The sequence below is a fragment of the Manacus vitellinus genome, unplaced genomic scaffold (assembly GCF_001715985.3).
Source record: "Manacus vitellinus isolate BGI_N305 unplaced genomic scaffold, ASM171598v3 scaffold_1_pilon, whole genome shotgun sequence".
In the NCBI taxonomy this organism is placed as follows: domain Eukaryota; kingdom Metazoa; phylum Chordata; class Aves; order Passeriformes; family Pipridae; genus Manacus; species Manacus vitellinus.
Window position 1 is genome coordinate 56,058,156 of NW_021939396.1, and position 15,990 is coordinate 56,074,145.

Sequence of the window (15,990 nt, forward strand, 5' to 3'; positions counted from 1 at the left end):
GATGAAAGGAAAAACAAGGCTTTGGCTTTGAAAGATAATTCATCTGCTTCTAAAGAAGATTCTACGTGTCTGTAAAGAAAAAGGTTGAAGGCAATTCCCTGCAAGTAAGCAATAGCTATCAGGCTGCACTAGGCAAAACTAACTCACACACTGCCTTCACACCCCTGACCTTCTAGACACATTTGTAGATAATGTTGATTCTTCTGACAGCAGACACAAATCCTCACAGTTCTGTGGGAAGATATTTCAGTTCTGCATTGAAACTATATTTTCTGTAGCATTAAGTTGATCATTTTTGTAAGATAGAAATTTTGAGTTATACAGCAGTATAATGCATATTATAGCCTACGCTTTGCAAAATATAGCCATGGTCTTATAATGCTCATACTAAGATAAGTTTCTTCTGTATGGCAGTTGGAGAATGATCTAGTCTGGGCCTAATCATTGATGTTTGGCAGCAAAGCAGCAGCAGCTTAAATTAAACTGCCAGAGTCAAATACTCTGAAAGGCAGTTTCTGGGTCCAAACTTTCAAGATCTAGATGTTGCTGAAAAAGAGAGATGCAGACAGATTGAGGAGACACACACGAGAAGCAGCTTCCTAGAACAATGCATTTGTTTGTTTGTTTCTGAAAATATATACTGGAAATGTGATGTGAGAATACATATAAATAGAACTTGTTGCCTTTGTATAAGAGTCCTGTTCTGAATATACATTGATATTAGGCTGGATTTATGGAAATACCAGTGTTTCACTTTCTCCTTAGATATTTGTAATATTTGAAAGGTTAGTTTAGTGTTTGTTTACCATCATCTCATTCTACATTTTCAGTACATGCCCTTTCAGTCTGGGTCCAGGCACGGTGAAAAAAAGTAATAAAATGTGCATTTTGTAAAATACGTAAAATGTTATGTCCTGACCACAGTTCAGGAAAAAATGCAAGCTTTATATAAAACCATGCATTCTTTCAACATGTATAATGTTCTGTGATACAGCTTAGGCAGAAAAGAAGGGAAGGAAGCATGGGAGTATTTGCCTAGATTTGCGCTGTCTCCTTTGTGCTACCAGCTTTCTGCAATGATTGCCCTGTGTTTATCTGTAGCTGGAAGCAGATGTTGGGCAACACAGTGCAAACTCTCCCAGAAGCAGCTTAACTTACCTGTGTACAGGTGTGCTGCCCCCACGCCCCTTCCACACACTGTTAGAATATGGTAGCATGTCTTGGGGTCCAGTTCTGTCATCTCCCTGGCATGACACCCTCTCCATGGGAGAGTGTGGTTTGTAAGGCATGGCTTTGGTTCAACAGACCTCATGAATATCTAGCGAAGGCTGAAGGAGAGGAAGGGGAAACAGAAGGGATATTTCTTCATGCATGAATAGAATGTTTTTAAACAAATTCATCTTGCTCATTTTAAAAGCCATAAATTTTTATTGCTACGCAGAGATATACCTATTTGCTACTTCCATTAAGGAGGCTGTATCTGTAGAAGTGTTGAAAAAACAGTATGCTGTTACCTCAATATTTTCTTCTCACATACAAAGTTAAATGTCATCTGGATGTTACTGACAGAATGTTCTGTCTCTTACTACAAGAAGCTGAGAATGTTATGAGAAGACCAACTCTTGTCCTGAGACAAAGACTGAAAAAAAGCAGGAAAGGTTAAGAGAAACCACTTCTCCCACAACACTCTGAAGAAGTCCCCCCAGATTTTTGTGACAACAACCCCATTTGGCTATCAAAAATCCCCAAATAGTCTCTATTATTTGAGCTGTCTGTCTGGGAACTCAGGCAGCTGATAGCCAGAATAAATCAGGAACAATCTGTTTGTGGATTATTCAAGACCCTGAACAAAGGAGGGTATCCAAAGGTTCTTGGAGACCTGGAATTGCATGCCAGTCTCCCTTTCTTGTCTAGCAAATGTTTCTGTCATGTGAGATTTATGCCTAACCAGGCAATAATTTGATGACTGTACCAATTAGACATAGAACAGTTTTTTCTTGGATATAAATTTTCACTAATTACAATGAGTCATCATCACTAAACGCTTTGGGGCTTGCATGCGGTATTTTTCTCTCTCCAAATTTCAGTACTATGTTGGAGAGATTGTCACAAAAGTATTTTCCAGATGTCCCCGAAAATAGGAGTTAAAAGACTGTGGCAGTTTAATACAGACATTTCTAACTTCTGGAGTCACTCACTCCTAAAGATGATTGGATATAGATTGACTGGGACCATGGATGCTGAGGATGCTTGCCTGGTGCCAAGCTTGCTTTCCTGAAAGTTTTCTATCTTTTATTACAAGATAGGAGAAGCCTATCTTGTAATAAAAGACAGTCAGGGTAGTTGCATGATTTTTCTTAGCTGTGATTTCACACTGTCTTAACACCAACTTGAGATGTTGCTTGTTTGACCAATGCCAGAGATTTCATGATATTAAGTCTGGGAAGCAGAAGGATGAAGCTGGAGGTGAATGGAGGGGCTGTTGTGGCATGTGTAGGAGTTACTCCTTGGACTCTTTACGTCTTGGTAGACTGGCAGATACAGAGCTCTCAGATGTACATCAATGGGATGCAATGGAGGACTCAGAAAGGACTGGGAGGTTTTGAATCTTCATATAAACATTTCAATTAATGCCCAAATTGCTCTGAGACCAAAAGAAGTTGAACAGAGCTGAAGAAATTAATTATTCAGACTAACTTGCCAGACACAGACATTCACTACAGCAGAGATGGAAGTTTAGCATTTGAAGATAATTTTATTACTTGTTCTTTGCTCCCAGAAAAATGCTTTAGCACCTTTAGAAATAGAAAGTGCTTTAATAGTTCAAACTCACCTAAAAAGCAGTAAAGAATATTTCAGCTATAAGATCCAAAGTTTTTCTAAATTGCATTTTTTCTTTCAAGAAAGCCTAGTAGAAATATACAGCCTTAAAAATTCATTATTCCTCTTCTTTGTCAACTTGACCTCCTATCCTCAAATTTGAGAATGGAAGATACAGTCCTATTAGTGTTAAACCCTTTTTAAAACTTCATAAATCAAGGCAAAGAAATTCATGTGGAACTTTACACTAGTGACTTATGTTTCAACACAAGCATACTGTCATAAAACGTATCAGTAGGATACGCTTTATACTTTTAACTTCATATTTTTTTTGGTAAAATGTCAATATGAACAACTTTTTTTTCTGTTTGCCCAGAACTAGAGGCAGAGGAGTGGTGCAAACATCTTTGCATGGAGTGTCTAGGAGCCAGGCTCAATGATATAAGTCTTGGGGAACCAGATTTGCTTGCTGCTGGAGTTCAGAGAGAACAAAATGGTAAGTAACTTTGTATTTGCTCCTAGATCGGTTCTTAGGTGATGTCCCATGTTATCTTTGCTTTTGTTTGTTGTCGTGGGGACTTTTGCTATTATCTAGAAGCACATCATTAGTAACTAAACATTTGGATGTGTTTTTGAAGCTTAAACCTGTTTATTTCTACAAATAAGGATAAATAAATTTCATGCCAAATAGTATATGTAGAATGAATTCATGTCTTCATAGTGATCTCATTTTCCTGTCATGGGAAATAATGACCATGACCCTTCTGGTTCTGGAAATTATGGCCTCTGTGCAGAGGAATAAAACAGCAGCTCTTGTTCTGCAACCTCTTAAAGACAATGATGAACATATTAACACCAATTTGGCCTGCAAAACACATATTTGCTTTAAATTCACACCTGTCTTGAATATTGAAGACAGGATCATCTAAATGTTGTCAAATATGGGTGAAAAGGGCAATGACAGATGCTAGTCAGCACTAAGCCTGAGGTTTAAATCTTCATCTAAGGGCTATTTGGATTAGACACATGCACAGGAAGAATGCTAGTGGGTGGAATATGCAATAACAAAAGAAAATCTGTGATTATCCTGTCATTTAATTCCTATTAATGAATACGAGGGCAACACAAAATGTGCTCATTTATTCCTCCCTAAATTACAGCTCTCAATGATTATTACTGTCTTGATGCTTTTATAAGATGCAATAGCTTTCAACAAAGTAATAACACACACTGCTTCAATGGTCATAAAACATCAAGCCAACTATCATTATAAACAAAATTACATAATTAAATTATAGAATGAATGGCATTATATTGATTATATTGTATTAATTTCTCTGAACCTTATAGCATATAGCACAAAATATACAGAAATCTTTAAGGGATTTTGGTCAAAAAACAGATACGTTGAAATGTGATTTATAAGAAGTTCAAATATTTGTAAAATTATTTGCCTGTTATGAGACACAGAATTCAATTTGTAGTCTCAAACTACTTAACAAAGGGAAAGCTACTAATGTTGTAGGAAAGTGATAATGATCAGACACCACTCAAAGCATCCCATCTGCTGTATGTTCATAGGCCGTAGGTATAAAACTCAATGTGTGCTATTGAAGAGAGAACTTATGTGAGCAGAGGGAGCTCCTTCACAAATGTGATAGGAAATAAATCAAACCAAAAGTCTGTGATGTGAGCAGAAAAATATCGTGAAATTCCTCAAACTCTTCATGCAGTACATTCATGTACCATCCAGCAGCTTTTGGACATAGATGGAAAATATTACATTTTACCATGTTCTTGAAAGAGATCCAGTTACACACGCGTGACCTCCAGGCAACATAGATAAGGTCTGTTGTATGAACTAGTCTTGATTCAATTGCCTTAGTCTAGAAATTAATTGCAGTGCTACCAACCAGCATATATGAACATAATTAGCATCTTTATTGTTCTAAGTAAATAAATGAAAGGAAACAAAGAGGCAAAGCATGTATTTGTTGTACAAATCACATGAATAATAATGCATGGAGGGTATCATTAGCTGTATTCTTTTAAAACAAGTGACTGAATACATATAATCCAATATTTGACAATCATGCTCTACTAAATCATTAGTTACAGTATCTCAGACAAATAATTCTGACACCTCTCCGCATCCTTCCCTCATCCCCTTGATGCACAACTTTGCATTTTAATAAACATGCTTAATATTCAAAGTTGTCTTGTTCAGAAGCAAAGCAAATTCTGTTTTGAGTGTCTTTTAATCAACTTGGAAGGAGGGAAAAGTACAGAGATTCTTACTATTGGTATGAGGTCTACCATTTTGTTCATTTATCTGGCTGTAAGAACCTGCAGTTGCAATCAAATTTCTGTAACAGATTCCTTTAGTAAAATTGGTTGAGTGGAACCATGACTTCAGTTTATACTTGTTATCTTATTCTGCAAACCTGGCGGTATCATTCCCCATATGACAGTGGTATTGAAAAGGTGAGTAGTTGTAGGGTGGAATCGTCTGGTGGGTTATAAAAAATTCAAATTTTTAGTTTATTTTCTTACACATTTTCCCCATATTATAGCTCTTACGCACATGCTATCAAACATTGTAGTTCAAAAGATACCTAAAAACATTTTAAAAGTTTACTGATCTTTTGTTGACCTGAAACTGAAAGGCCAAAGTTAATTTTTGAATTGGAAATTCATGAAAAGTGGCTATGTGTATGAAGCATCTAAAATTTTGCTCATTGTGAAAGTGGAAGCTGTGTCACTGTCTGAATAATTTTATCTTTTTGTGTTAAATAAAAACTATACACTGGTATAGTACCTTTGAATGTCATTATTTCTAAATATATTGCAAGTATGACAACTTCATAGAATTCCTCTTGAGTTAGTCAATTTATTGATGTTTATTTGAAACAGAGATGTGAGAATACAGTTTGTAAAACCTGTAATACAACCTCAAAGCCTCAGCATCTAGTTTCACAAAAGTTCTGTTGCCTGAACTGTACAAGGGCTTTCTTTCAAGTCACTGAACAAAAGATGTCTCTTGATATCTGAGCAAGACCACAGTTTGTAATAAACATTATAATGTCAGTGGTTTTTCAATTTTAGATAAATTTATGTTTTTACACTTTTAAAAGCTAAGAGAAATTGAATAATGGTGTTATACTGTTGATATCTCCAGGATATGACAAGTGTTAATACCATTAATCCCACAACAACAGATGTATTAACCATTAATTGTATCTCATTCCACTGAGGTTTTTTTAAATGGTTACTTTGCCCTAAAGAGTTTCTGAAATGCTTAAAATTTAATAAAGATACTTCCTTGGTCATAGAAGAACTAGCCTAATAAGGTGGGATTTTCATGAGCTGCTTTGCATTTTCCAAGCAATAATATTTTTAATATGCAATGTTCATCTGTTCAACAACTTGCCCATTCTTGTCCTTAAAGGACATTTGCATGGTGTAAAGATATTCACTGAATGGATCAGGTAAACTGACTCTCTCTTGAAAAAAACAAACAACAACTTTCCATTCTGTAAGTCTGTGGTTTAGTTTTTGTATGTGACCACTGAGGGCGCTACCCTCAGTTTGCAACATTAGAAATAATTTTCTTAATTGTTGTTATGTATGCCCTGGGACCATTAAAATTGCTACATTCTTCTTATATTTTTTTTATACTCAAGGAATCACATTTCAGAAAATACTTGGCAAGGAAAATACATGTTTTCTATCATTTGTTTAATACCTCTTTTTATTACATCTGAGCCTGTTTATTGTCCCGCTCTCACTCGAGGTTCTCCTGAGATGAACTTTAGATTTCAGAAGGGAAGACACCTGATTCTCTGTGATAGGAATGCAACAATATGATTTGCAAAAACCCATATTTTTTATAGTTCTGAGTTGTTCAGTAAGTGCTAGTGAGATCTGTTTTACTTTAGTTGCAGTGTTGCTTGGCCTTCCAGCACCAAGCAATTCTGCAGTGTTGACAACAAAAAGAGGCAACCTGTAAAGCAGCACTGCTTACAGCAGAGAGCTCTAGCTACTATGTCTTGTAGGAAGTAGAGACAAGACATATAAGCAATTCTTGTGCAAAGCACATCAGTAACAAAAAGCTTCTTGCTGGATTTTACCTCCTTTATTATTTTCAAGAAGTATTACCATAAGTCTTGCTGTGTAAACTCCAATGCAGAAAATTACCCTTAGGTGGTTTTCTTTTTAAATTTAAGGCTCACAACTAATGGCTGCTTAGTTTAGAATGATACGCAGCTTCCAATAAAAGTGAGATGTAAAATGAAGTTTCTGTTGCTGTCCAACCATCTCTCCTGCAAATCTAAGAGACTAGTATGTGTTCCTCAGTCCTAAAGGAGCAACCTTGTTTCTTTTTAAACTTCTTTTCACACCAAACACAGTTTCTTAGTGCTTAGGTATGTCCATTTGGATTATTTGCTAAAGAATTAAAATACAGTATGATAGCAAAATCAGTAAAGGCCTCACCTCCTGATCCTATTCAGATATTTCAGTATAACAGCAGTGAAGCTGTATATGAAATGATAAGACAAATAATAGTACAGAGTTATAACTCCAGGAAAGAAAATCTGGGCTAAGTTGGGTCTTATAACACTGTTGACTTCTAAGCAATATCCTGTGATACCTACATACACATTTCATAATCCTTAGGTTTCTCAAGCTGCTGCTAAGCAAAGAAATTGTTAATGTAGAGTACTGACTTTGTTTAGGGGAATTGGAAGCTTCCTTTTCAGCTCTCAGTGAATTTGGAAGCATTTCCAATATATTCCAAAATGTAATGACAAAAACAAATGTTTGGGTTTTTAAAAATTTTTATCTTCCCAGGTGACATCATATCTAGAATTTGTCCATGCTCACTGCTTCCAATGTGTCATTGTTTTCATTCTCTATAAAAGGAAGCAATTTCTAAGAAGGCTTCCAAATGGACAGTATACAATGACAGACTATATTTACTGTGAAAAAGAAACCAGAATATTCAAGACAATATTGGTTAAAAAAAGCATTATGTGTAGACTATTGATAAATTCACTCTTTAGGAGTAGGTGCTTCTGTTTTGTGAAGACTCTATTCCTGTCTATTTTGAACACTAAATAATAGCACTAACAGAGCTGAATACTTGTGCTAAATCATATTCTATTAAACTGTACTTGTAAACCTGATTTAAAACCTGAAGAAAATGGGTAAATGGTAAAATGCAAATTTTTAAACTGAAGACAAGGCCAGATCCATCTTTTACTGCTACAGTTAGTTTATTGTTACTTATCATATCTCTGATATCAATATGATGCTTTTCTATTACATGTTTTGGGTTTTTTGATTTTTTTTTAAATTTTACTGCATTATAAAGCTAATTTTGATTTTAAAAGTCTGAAAGAGTTTAAAAGATAATTGGTTTTTTTGCTTTTCCTCCCTGTCTAATATTTAAATTAATATCCCATAAAATTATTTCCTTTGTAATGTTTTTCTTCTTTCATAACTTTGGTTTTGCCTTCTTTTTTTTATTTAAAAACATTACACAGGAGTACCAGTCTTTCTTCCTGGATTTTAATTGCAAGAAACTCCTTAATTCTTGTTAGCAAAAATGTAGCTTTTCTTAGTGAACAACATCCTCGAATCCTCAGAAGAGGATTATGAGTTATTTCTTTGTGCTACATATTGAGATTATAAAATATAGCCAAAGCACAGAGACTTCATAATTACATTCACAGAGCTGACTTGTTTTAGGGCATTTTCTAGGGTCTGTAGAATCTCTGTAATTTAATACATAAAAACACTTTGAATGATTTTGATTCGTCTTCTGTTATCCTTAATCCGTTTTCATACATTGGATTTGTTTGTTCATTTTTCAAATAAATGAAACACAGACAGCTTTATTCAGAAAATCTAAGGTGTTTACAGTTTAAATGGCTGGTTAATCCAGTAAGACTTCACATTCTTCTCTACCTTACTGCTTATCACTGAAACAATTCAAAATATTTATCTATGGTAGCCTTCATATTTTTATTGAGATGCTTATAAACATTTTCATGCATTTTTAATGGAATCAAAGCAGAATATTTCTAATCAAAGGAAAAAAATTATTTCTGAAGTCCTGGTTCCTCACCATGTACAGCAGAAGTGAAACATTCTAGTAAATCTGACATATGAATGAACACAAAGTGTTGTGCCTTCAAGACTTAAAGTTCTCTTTCCACCTGAAAATTAGCCACAGGTGGAAGTGTCATAGGTGGAGGAGTTTATTTCATGTGTAAACTGAGTATTTGCTTTTAAAGCCTGTTCTTATTTATATAGACCCCACGAACCAGACTGTCTCCTTCCATAAGTAATTTTTTACCAATCATTAAAACTGAAATGAAACCAAGCATCTGGATTACAAGATTGCGATGTCATCTGGTCGATTTTCCAACTGGAATGATTTAGGCAGAGGAATCCAGTGATAAAATGGCAGAACCAGGATCACTGGGTTTCGATGATTTTTCTTCCCCAGTACAGCAGGAAGGCTGATAGCATTTTGGAGTTGCTGCCAAGTCTCCATCTCAGTCAATATGCTCATTTTAATAAAGACTCTCATGCTCCTATGCCCTGGAAAACATTGTTAAGTGTTGTATTCTTGCCAAAGCCCAAATGCTAAACACCTTTTCATGTACAAAGTGTATGATGAAACATTGCTCTGCTTATTCAAAGAGATGGGAAAGAGCAGTTACATTGAGTGGAATAATAAGTGTTGCAATATATCAGCATTTTTTTCTCATCCTGGCTCCCCCAGTCCCTTAACTTTGTTCTCACCAGTTTTCGAGGAGGTAGGAGGATAGGGGTGCTGAATACTGAGGAATTGCACCTGCTCAGTCTCAGTCTTACCTTGTCCAGCAATATCACATCTACTTGCTTGGTTTCTTCCATCTCCCTCCTTTCTGGGCCCCTCACTAACTTCATTTGCTTAGTCTTGTTATCCACTGAACTCTTATTATCTCATCCCACTCATATGCAGATGGTGTCTGAACCACAGAAAAGCTAAATGAACTATGGAATGTCATTCAGAAGATCTGGTGTCAGAATTCAACTGGGATTCCCAAATCTGGCCTATAAATATTTGTACTTGCCTGGATAAGTTTAAGGGCAAAACATACCACTAAAAATTGAATTGACTGTATTACCATTAGCTAATAGATACCTGTTCAAATATTTTCTGAAGTTGAAAAATTGGACTCTGCATGTTAATTAATAAAATCATTTAATAGTATCTACACTTTTCCCTGTCCTCATTTGCCCACTACTCAAAAGTATAGTTTTTGTTCCAAAAGCGAATATATCCATCCCAAATCATGTCCAGCACATATATTTGTACCCTTGGTTTTCTTGCCAATTTGATTACGTTCCAAGGGTGCTACATTTTGCCCTGCAGCTGATGTTCACTTTAATCAGACATACTTCCTTTAATCCATGATATCTCACCTGAGACACTGAGCTCCCATGCAAAGTCAGCAAATGTCTCCTGACAGTTTGAGGATACCATATGTCCTGACTACCCTTCATGCAATAATATCCTGAAATACTTCAGAGAAGTTGAGCATTTCATGAGTATCCTGGTAACATCTAAACCAAGCTGAAATGTTCTGTGCCTTCAACACAACAATTTAATGTTTACTTCAGAAAATAATTGTACCTTTTAATTTTATCTGCTGTCAGAGACAGTCTGTCACTGAAGATAGGGAAAGGGAAAGGGAAAGATTTTCATTCTCACATAGTAGCCCCATTCCCCCATAGATACATTGTGTTATTTCATGTAATGTAAGAGAGAAACATCTTACATGTCAGTCACCTGCATCTTTCTTTCAAATAGAGCAGGGAAGTAGCAATAATATGAATATTGAAAGGACATTTATATATAGATATATATAATTCCAGTGCAAGTATAAGTTATGTTTTCTTTACTATTCCCTTCCCAATGTGGTCATCAGCCCATATTCCCATGTGTGAGTCTTTCTATTTACTTTAGTAGGCATTACATTAGACCTCTGCCCCATGAACTCCTCTGAGGGTTGGGAGAAATTCTTTTCAGTGACCTCAGCAGCTTCTGCTAATCTATTTGATCTGTGTGTCAGAAGACTTTTACACAATGTTTGGACTTTCACATTTGGGACCTTAATCATAAAATGAAACTTTTAGGGCTAACACACCCATTAGTATGACTAATGAGAACTAGGGCCTGGGAGAAGAGGTTGTGACTGAATGGATCAACTGGGGAGTCATTAATAAGACAAAATTAAATTGACTGAAACAGAACAACATTGGGGATGACAAGTTTACTTATATCTATGCAGGGCAGCAATTTTTACTGCTCACCCAGCAGTTCCCTGCTTTCACTACTTCCTTAACCAAACTTTTGCTACTTTATTCACACACACACTCATACACTTCTAAGATATTTACTTGCCATATTTTAATTCTTTTGTCAGACAGCTATATATATCAAATGTCTAAAAAATGGAGACATAATGTCTGTGATATTGAATGTCAAACACATGCATCTAATTTTGACTATTGCAATAAATGTCTCTCACTTTAATTTCAATTCCTTCCTAATTTTTATGAGGACACTGTGAGAAAATTCAGTTCAAATAGTGAATGAAAAGTGTCCCACACCAAACTCTAATTTCTTTTTCAAGTAATTGGAGACAATTTTCCTACAAGTTGCCCCTTTAAAGAGCATTTTCTCAGTATCATTTGTTGAATGAGCATTGCTCATGCTCATACTTTAAACTATTCTTGCTTTTTTGTCAACAACCTTTAGGCAGTAACAGTGACATTTTGCATTTCTACCCTTTCCAAAGATGAAAGGAAACTGTGACATAAAAGTTGTGAATCAGCTGCACTCTCCCATATTATGCTATTAAGCCTCAATACTGCAGTTCATTTAGAGTTAAAATATAGGCCAGCACTTCCAAATGTAGCACCAGAAATTTAACACAGTTTTTCACTCTTTGTAAAAGCAACTTACAGAAAAAGAAAATTGCATTTTTATTTAAAATTCTCTTGCTAATAATGTGGTTTACTTCCTTCCATATGAGTTAATTGTCTTTTATATAATTTCAGGCTTTTTCTTTTTTTTTCCTTTTTTAAGGATTTTTTTTTTTTTTGCATTGCTTATTTTATCACATGCAATTTAGGCACTTCAGAAAATTACTAATGCCCTTGACTCCTACCACAGTAAGTGCACTTTGCAAGGGAAGTGCAGCTGATAGTGATTGATGTCATGACCATACTAATATGTTGTGTTGAATCAGATTTTTCAAGAAAGCAACAGATGATTAAAATTGTTAATTTGACAAATAATAATGTCTTTGGCAAATAAATAGAAACAATGCAAGGAATGTAATTATTAACAAGCTTCAATAAGTAAACCTTGGTTTGCAATTTCAAGGACAGTTTTTCTAAGAGGCAATATAAGGTTGCGCATATATATTTTGTCAAGATACATATAGTTCTGGTTTTGAGTGAGGAGTCTCTGTCAGAGTTCATGTTATTGTGAATTTTGATTTGTAAAGGGTGATGGACGTTAATGTGAAGAGAAAAGAGGATTTCAGTTAAGTTGCTGGGAACATATGTCCAAGAGGACTATGCAGATCATCTGTGAAAGATATCTCAGTCTGCTGCATCATTTATAATGAAAATGAAATGAAGATGATTTCCCTCTCACTCTTCTCGTTTGCACAAGCAAGACTTTTTCAACGTCAGTGGGTCTTCACCTCTGCTAAAAGCTAGAAATTTGGCCTTGATTTCTGAACCATCAAAGCTAAAGATTTTATTTCAATTTTTTTTTGCCAGTATAAAATCTTACTTTAACTTGTGATGTCTTACCTTGTGTTTTTTTCCAGAACGATTCAATGTATATCTTATGCCTACACCAAATTTAGATATCTATGGGGAATGTACAATGCAGATCACACATGAAAACATATATCTCTGGGACATCCACAATGCCAAGGTCAAGCTGGTCATGTGGCCTCTGAGCTCTTTGAGGAGATACGGACGTGACTCAACGTGGTTTACATTTGAGTCTGGAAGGTAAGAGCTAAGGAGATGGAAAAAGAAGAAGAGATGAGCAGAGTTTTTTGAAAAGCAGTCTAATAAGTTAGATTAGCCTCTCATTATAAAGGAAGACAGAATAATGGCCTCTCCATAAACTTCTGTTTGCTGAACATTACTTTTTAATATATTCAGCCCAGTCTTTGAAATAAATGTTACTATGTCTTATATTTAAAATGAGCTTAAGCTTCCTCTGACTTTTATTTAACTGTATTGAAATGTCATTCTTAAGGTTTATGCATCTCACTGTGCTTAAACACTAGTGTCGTATAATTTGAGTACTTTCGATGTAGAAGAAATTAATTCTAAATCATGGAAAAGGTTCATCACACAGTATGAATAGAATAACTTTTATTACAATGGATATTACTCTTTTTGGGTGTTCCTGATGACTGATTGCCACCCTAGAATGTAATTACAAGCAGGAATACAGAGAACACTGTGAATCCATAAAAGAGCTGGCTCTTTTTTCTGCCTGCATTTGCCATTTCCATTCTCGAATCAGTTTTAAATGTCCATGGAGCTCTGTTTTGTTTCTTTTTCATATCTTTTTAATGCATTTCGTATCTTGCCATTTAGTTCACTGTCTTTTCTTCATTTCTGCACAAAAATTATTCTGCATTTAACACTCCCTTTGGTGGTGTTTGATCTTGTATTTTATGGTTCTAGACTATTGTTCTTTATGGTTTGGTTTGGGTTTATTATGGTTTGCTATACTCCTTTATGAGAAGCCTGAACTTTCTGAAGCAATCTGTGAAATTACAGGTGTCTCTAAACTCTTGGGTTAGACACATTGTCTTGTTAAAAATCTTTATACACATTTTGATGTATACTTATTCAATATCATTAACAAATATTCACAAAAGCACAGTTTGTGATCAGAAACAAAAACATAGATCAAATGGACCCTAGTGCCTAAGAAGGTAATGTCCAGAATTCCTCTGCAGGAAGGGAATTACCACTTTACAAGTAATTTGGATATCCAGACTGATGTCACTTGACCACTTTGGTGCTCTGTTACTTTTCTGTGACGGCTTCACAATTAAAAATCTTGAAGGCATCATTACTTTTTTTAAATTTGATCTTTTTAAAGTGAAAATTAGCAAAGCTAACCCATGTTTCAACTTGATTTCAATGATTAAGCTGAGTGGCTTATTCAAATATACAATTTTAGCAAGAATTAGCATTTCAAGCCTCCTACAGTATTTTAATTCCATTTCAAGCCTCCTACAGTATTTTAATTCCATACTAGTATCTGAACATCATCTACCCTTGCAGTCCATGGACCATGTGACCTGATGAAAAGTGGATTGTTTGTCTTTGATCTGATTCCTCCCTTTTTACTTGCTTGGGAGTACTTTCTCTATCTGATTTGGAAATGCTTAAAGTAAAAAATAGGGCTAGAGAAGCATTAGTACCTTCAATAACATCTGAAGGCTATATAGGGCAACACTAATACTCATTTTAAAACCAGTTGTTGATTTGCTTGGGGTTTTATTTTTATTTTTTAATCAACAAATCATCTTTCTCATCTTTCTGAACATGATTTTCTTTGTGCCCTGATCTGCTAGTACCTTAATACAATAAATTCCTGATGCATGTTGTTTTATCAGAAGTGAAGCACTCATCCATGTTTTATGAGAATATTATGCAGTAAAAGTGTTGTTACTTTAATTTTCCCCTAAGGCTTAAATATTAAATGTAGACAATTGCTTTAAAGGAAATATTTTTAAATAGGTTCTTATGTTTTAGGGAGTTTTAGCAGATATCCAGTATATGTGTATGAGGTTTGCATGAACATTAAAACCTCAGTTTCATATATTTATTATACATCCTGAGTTTTTGTACTACTTTGTTTGAGAAAATAAATCCCTACCATTAAAATAAATGGACATATTCACAAAGGGATACTATGTTAAATAAATTAATCAAAATGAAGCTTTTTGACAAATTTATCTTTTAATAAACATATTGCTTTGCATTTAAACGGAATATGGATTCAGATGTATAAAACTGAACCTCTCACTTGCCCAGTGAAATGTAATGGCTATACAATTTGAAGAATGTCTAAAATATGTGACGAATGGACTCAGATTCTTTTAATCTGACAGATTTTTCTGTTTAGTTTTGCACTGAGTTGGAGTTTGTAAATATGTATCTTTGCACTATCTATGAATTAGACAAGTCCTTGTTTTTCATTATTTAGTGAGCCAATGAAAGTAAGTATTTCTTGCTCAGTGATTTCCTTAATTTTTTTCTCTATCCAAACTCTGCTAAGATTTATGGGAAGCACAGTTTTGTGTGGCTTTGTTCAATGCTAGGTGGAGAGATTCTCATTATTTAAAGTACCTGATTAGGGAAAATCCCATACAATCTATCCATCGATCAGAAAATAGTAATTCACAGCTCCATTAGGCACTACAATAGCTTTGTGTGGATTAATACAGTGCACCTAACACGGTGAATGGAACCCCTGGTAATTCAGAGCACCTGAGGTAAGAGCTCAGCATTTACCTTTTTAAGAGCTAGGCTTTCTACCTAAGCGGTCTTGGACTGGGGTGGGGAGTTGTACTGGCTTTTGCTGTGGTAGAGTTAGTTTCCATCACAGTAGCTAGTATGGGGCTGTGTTTTGGATTTGTGCTGAACACACGGTTGATAACACAGGGATGTTTAGTTATTGCTGAGGGCTTTTCTTCTCCTCAGCCCACCCCACCGGCAAACAAGCTGGAGATGCACAATGAGTTAGGAGTGGACCCAGCCAGGGCAGCTGACCCAAACTGTCCAAAGGGACAATCCTATACCATGTGGGTGTCACACTGGGCATATAAAACAGGGGGAAGAAAAAGGAATGGGGGTCACAATTGGAGTGATGGTGTTTGTCTTCCCAAGTCACTGTTATGTGTGATGGAGCACGGCTTTCCTGGGGATTGATGAACACCCACTTGCCCATGGGAAATGCTGAATGAATTCCTTGCAATCTTCTTCTTGTGCACATGGCTTTTGCTTTACCTAGTACACTGTCTTTCTTCACTTTTACCCTTCTGATCCTCTCCTCGG

At 35.4% G+C, this 15,990-nt stretch overlaps 1 protein-coding gene across 1 annotated transcript in view; it reads left to right on the plus strand.

Moving 5' to 3' along the window:
* Window positions 1–15,990, plus strand: part of DOK6 (docking protein 6) — a 268,016-nt gene that overhangs the window by 167,502 nt on the left and 84,524 nt on the right. The window contains exons 4-5 of the mRNA XM_029959396.1: window positions 3,197–3,316; window positions 12,723–12,912. Coding sequence (XP_029815256.1) covers window positions 3,197–3,316; window positions 12,723–12,912 — 310 coding nt within the window. The remainder of the gene's footprint in view (window positions 1–3,196; window positions 3,317–12,722; window positions 12,913–15,990) is intronic.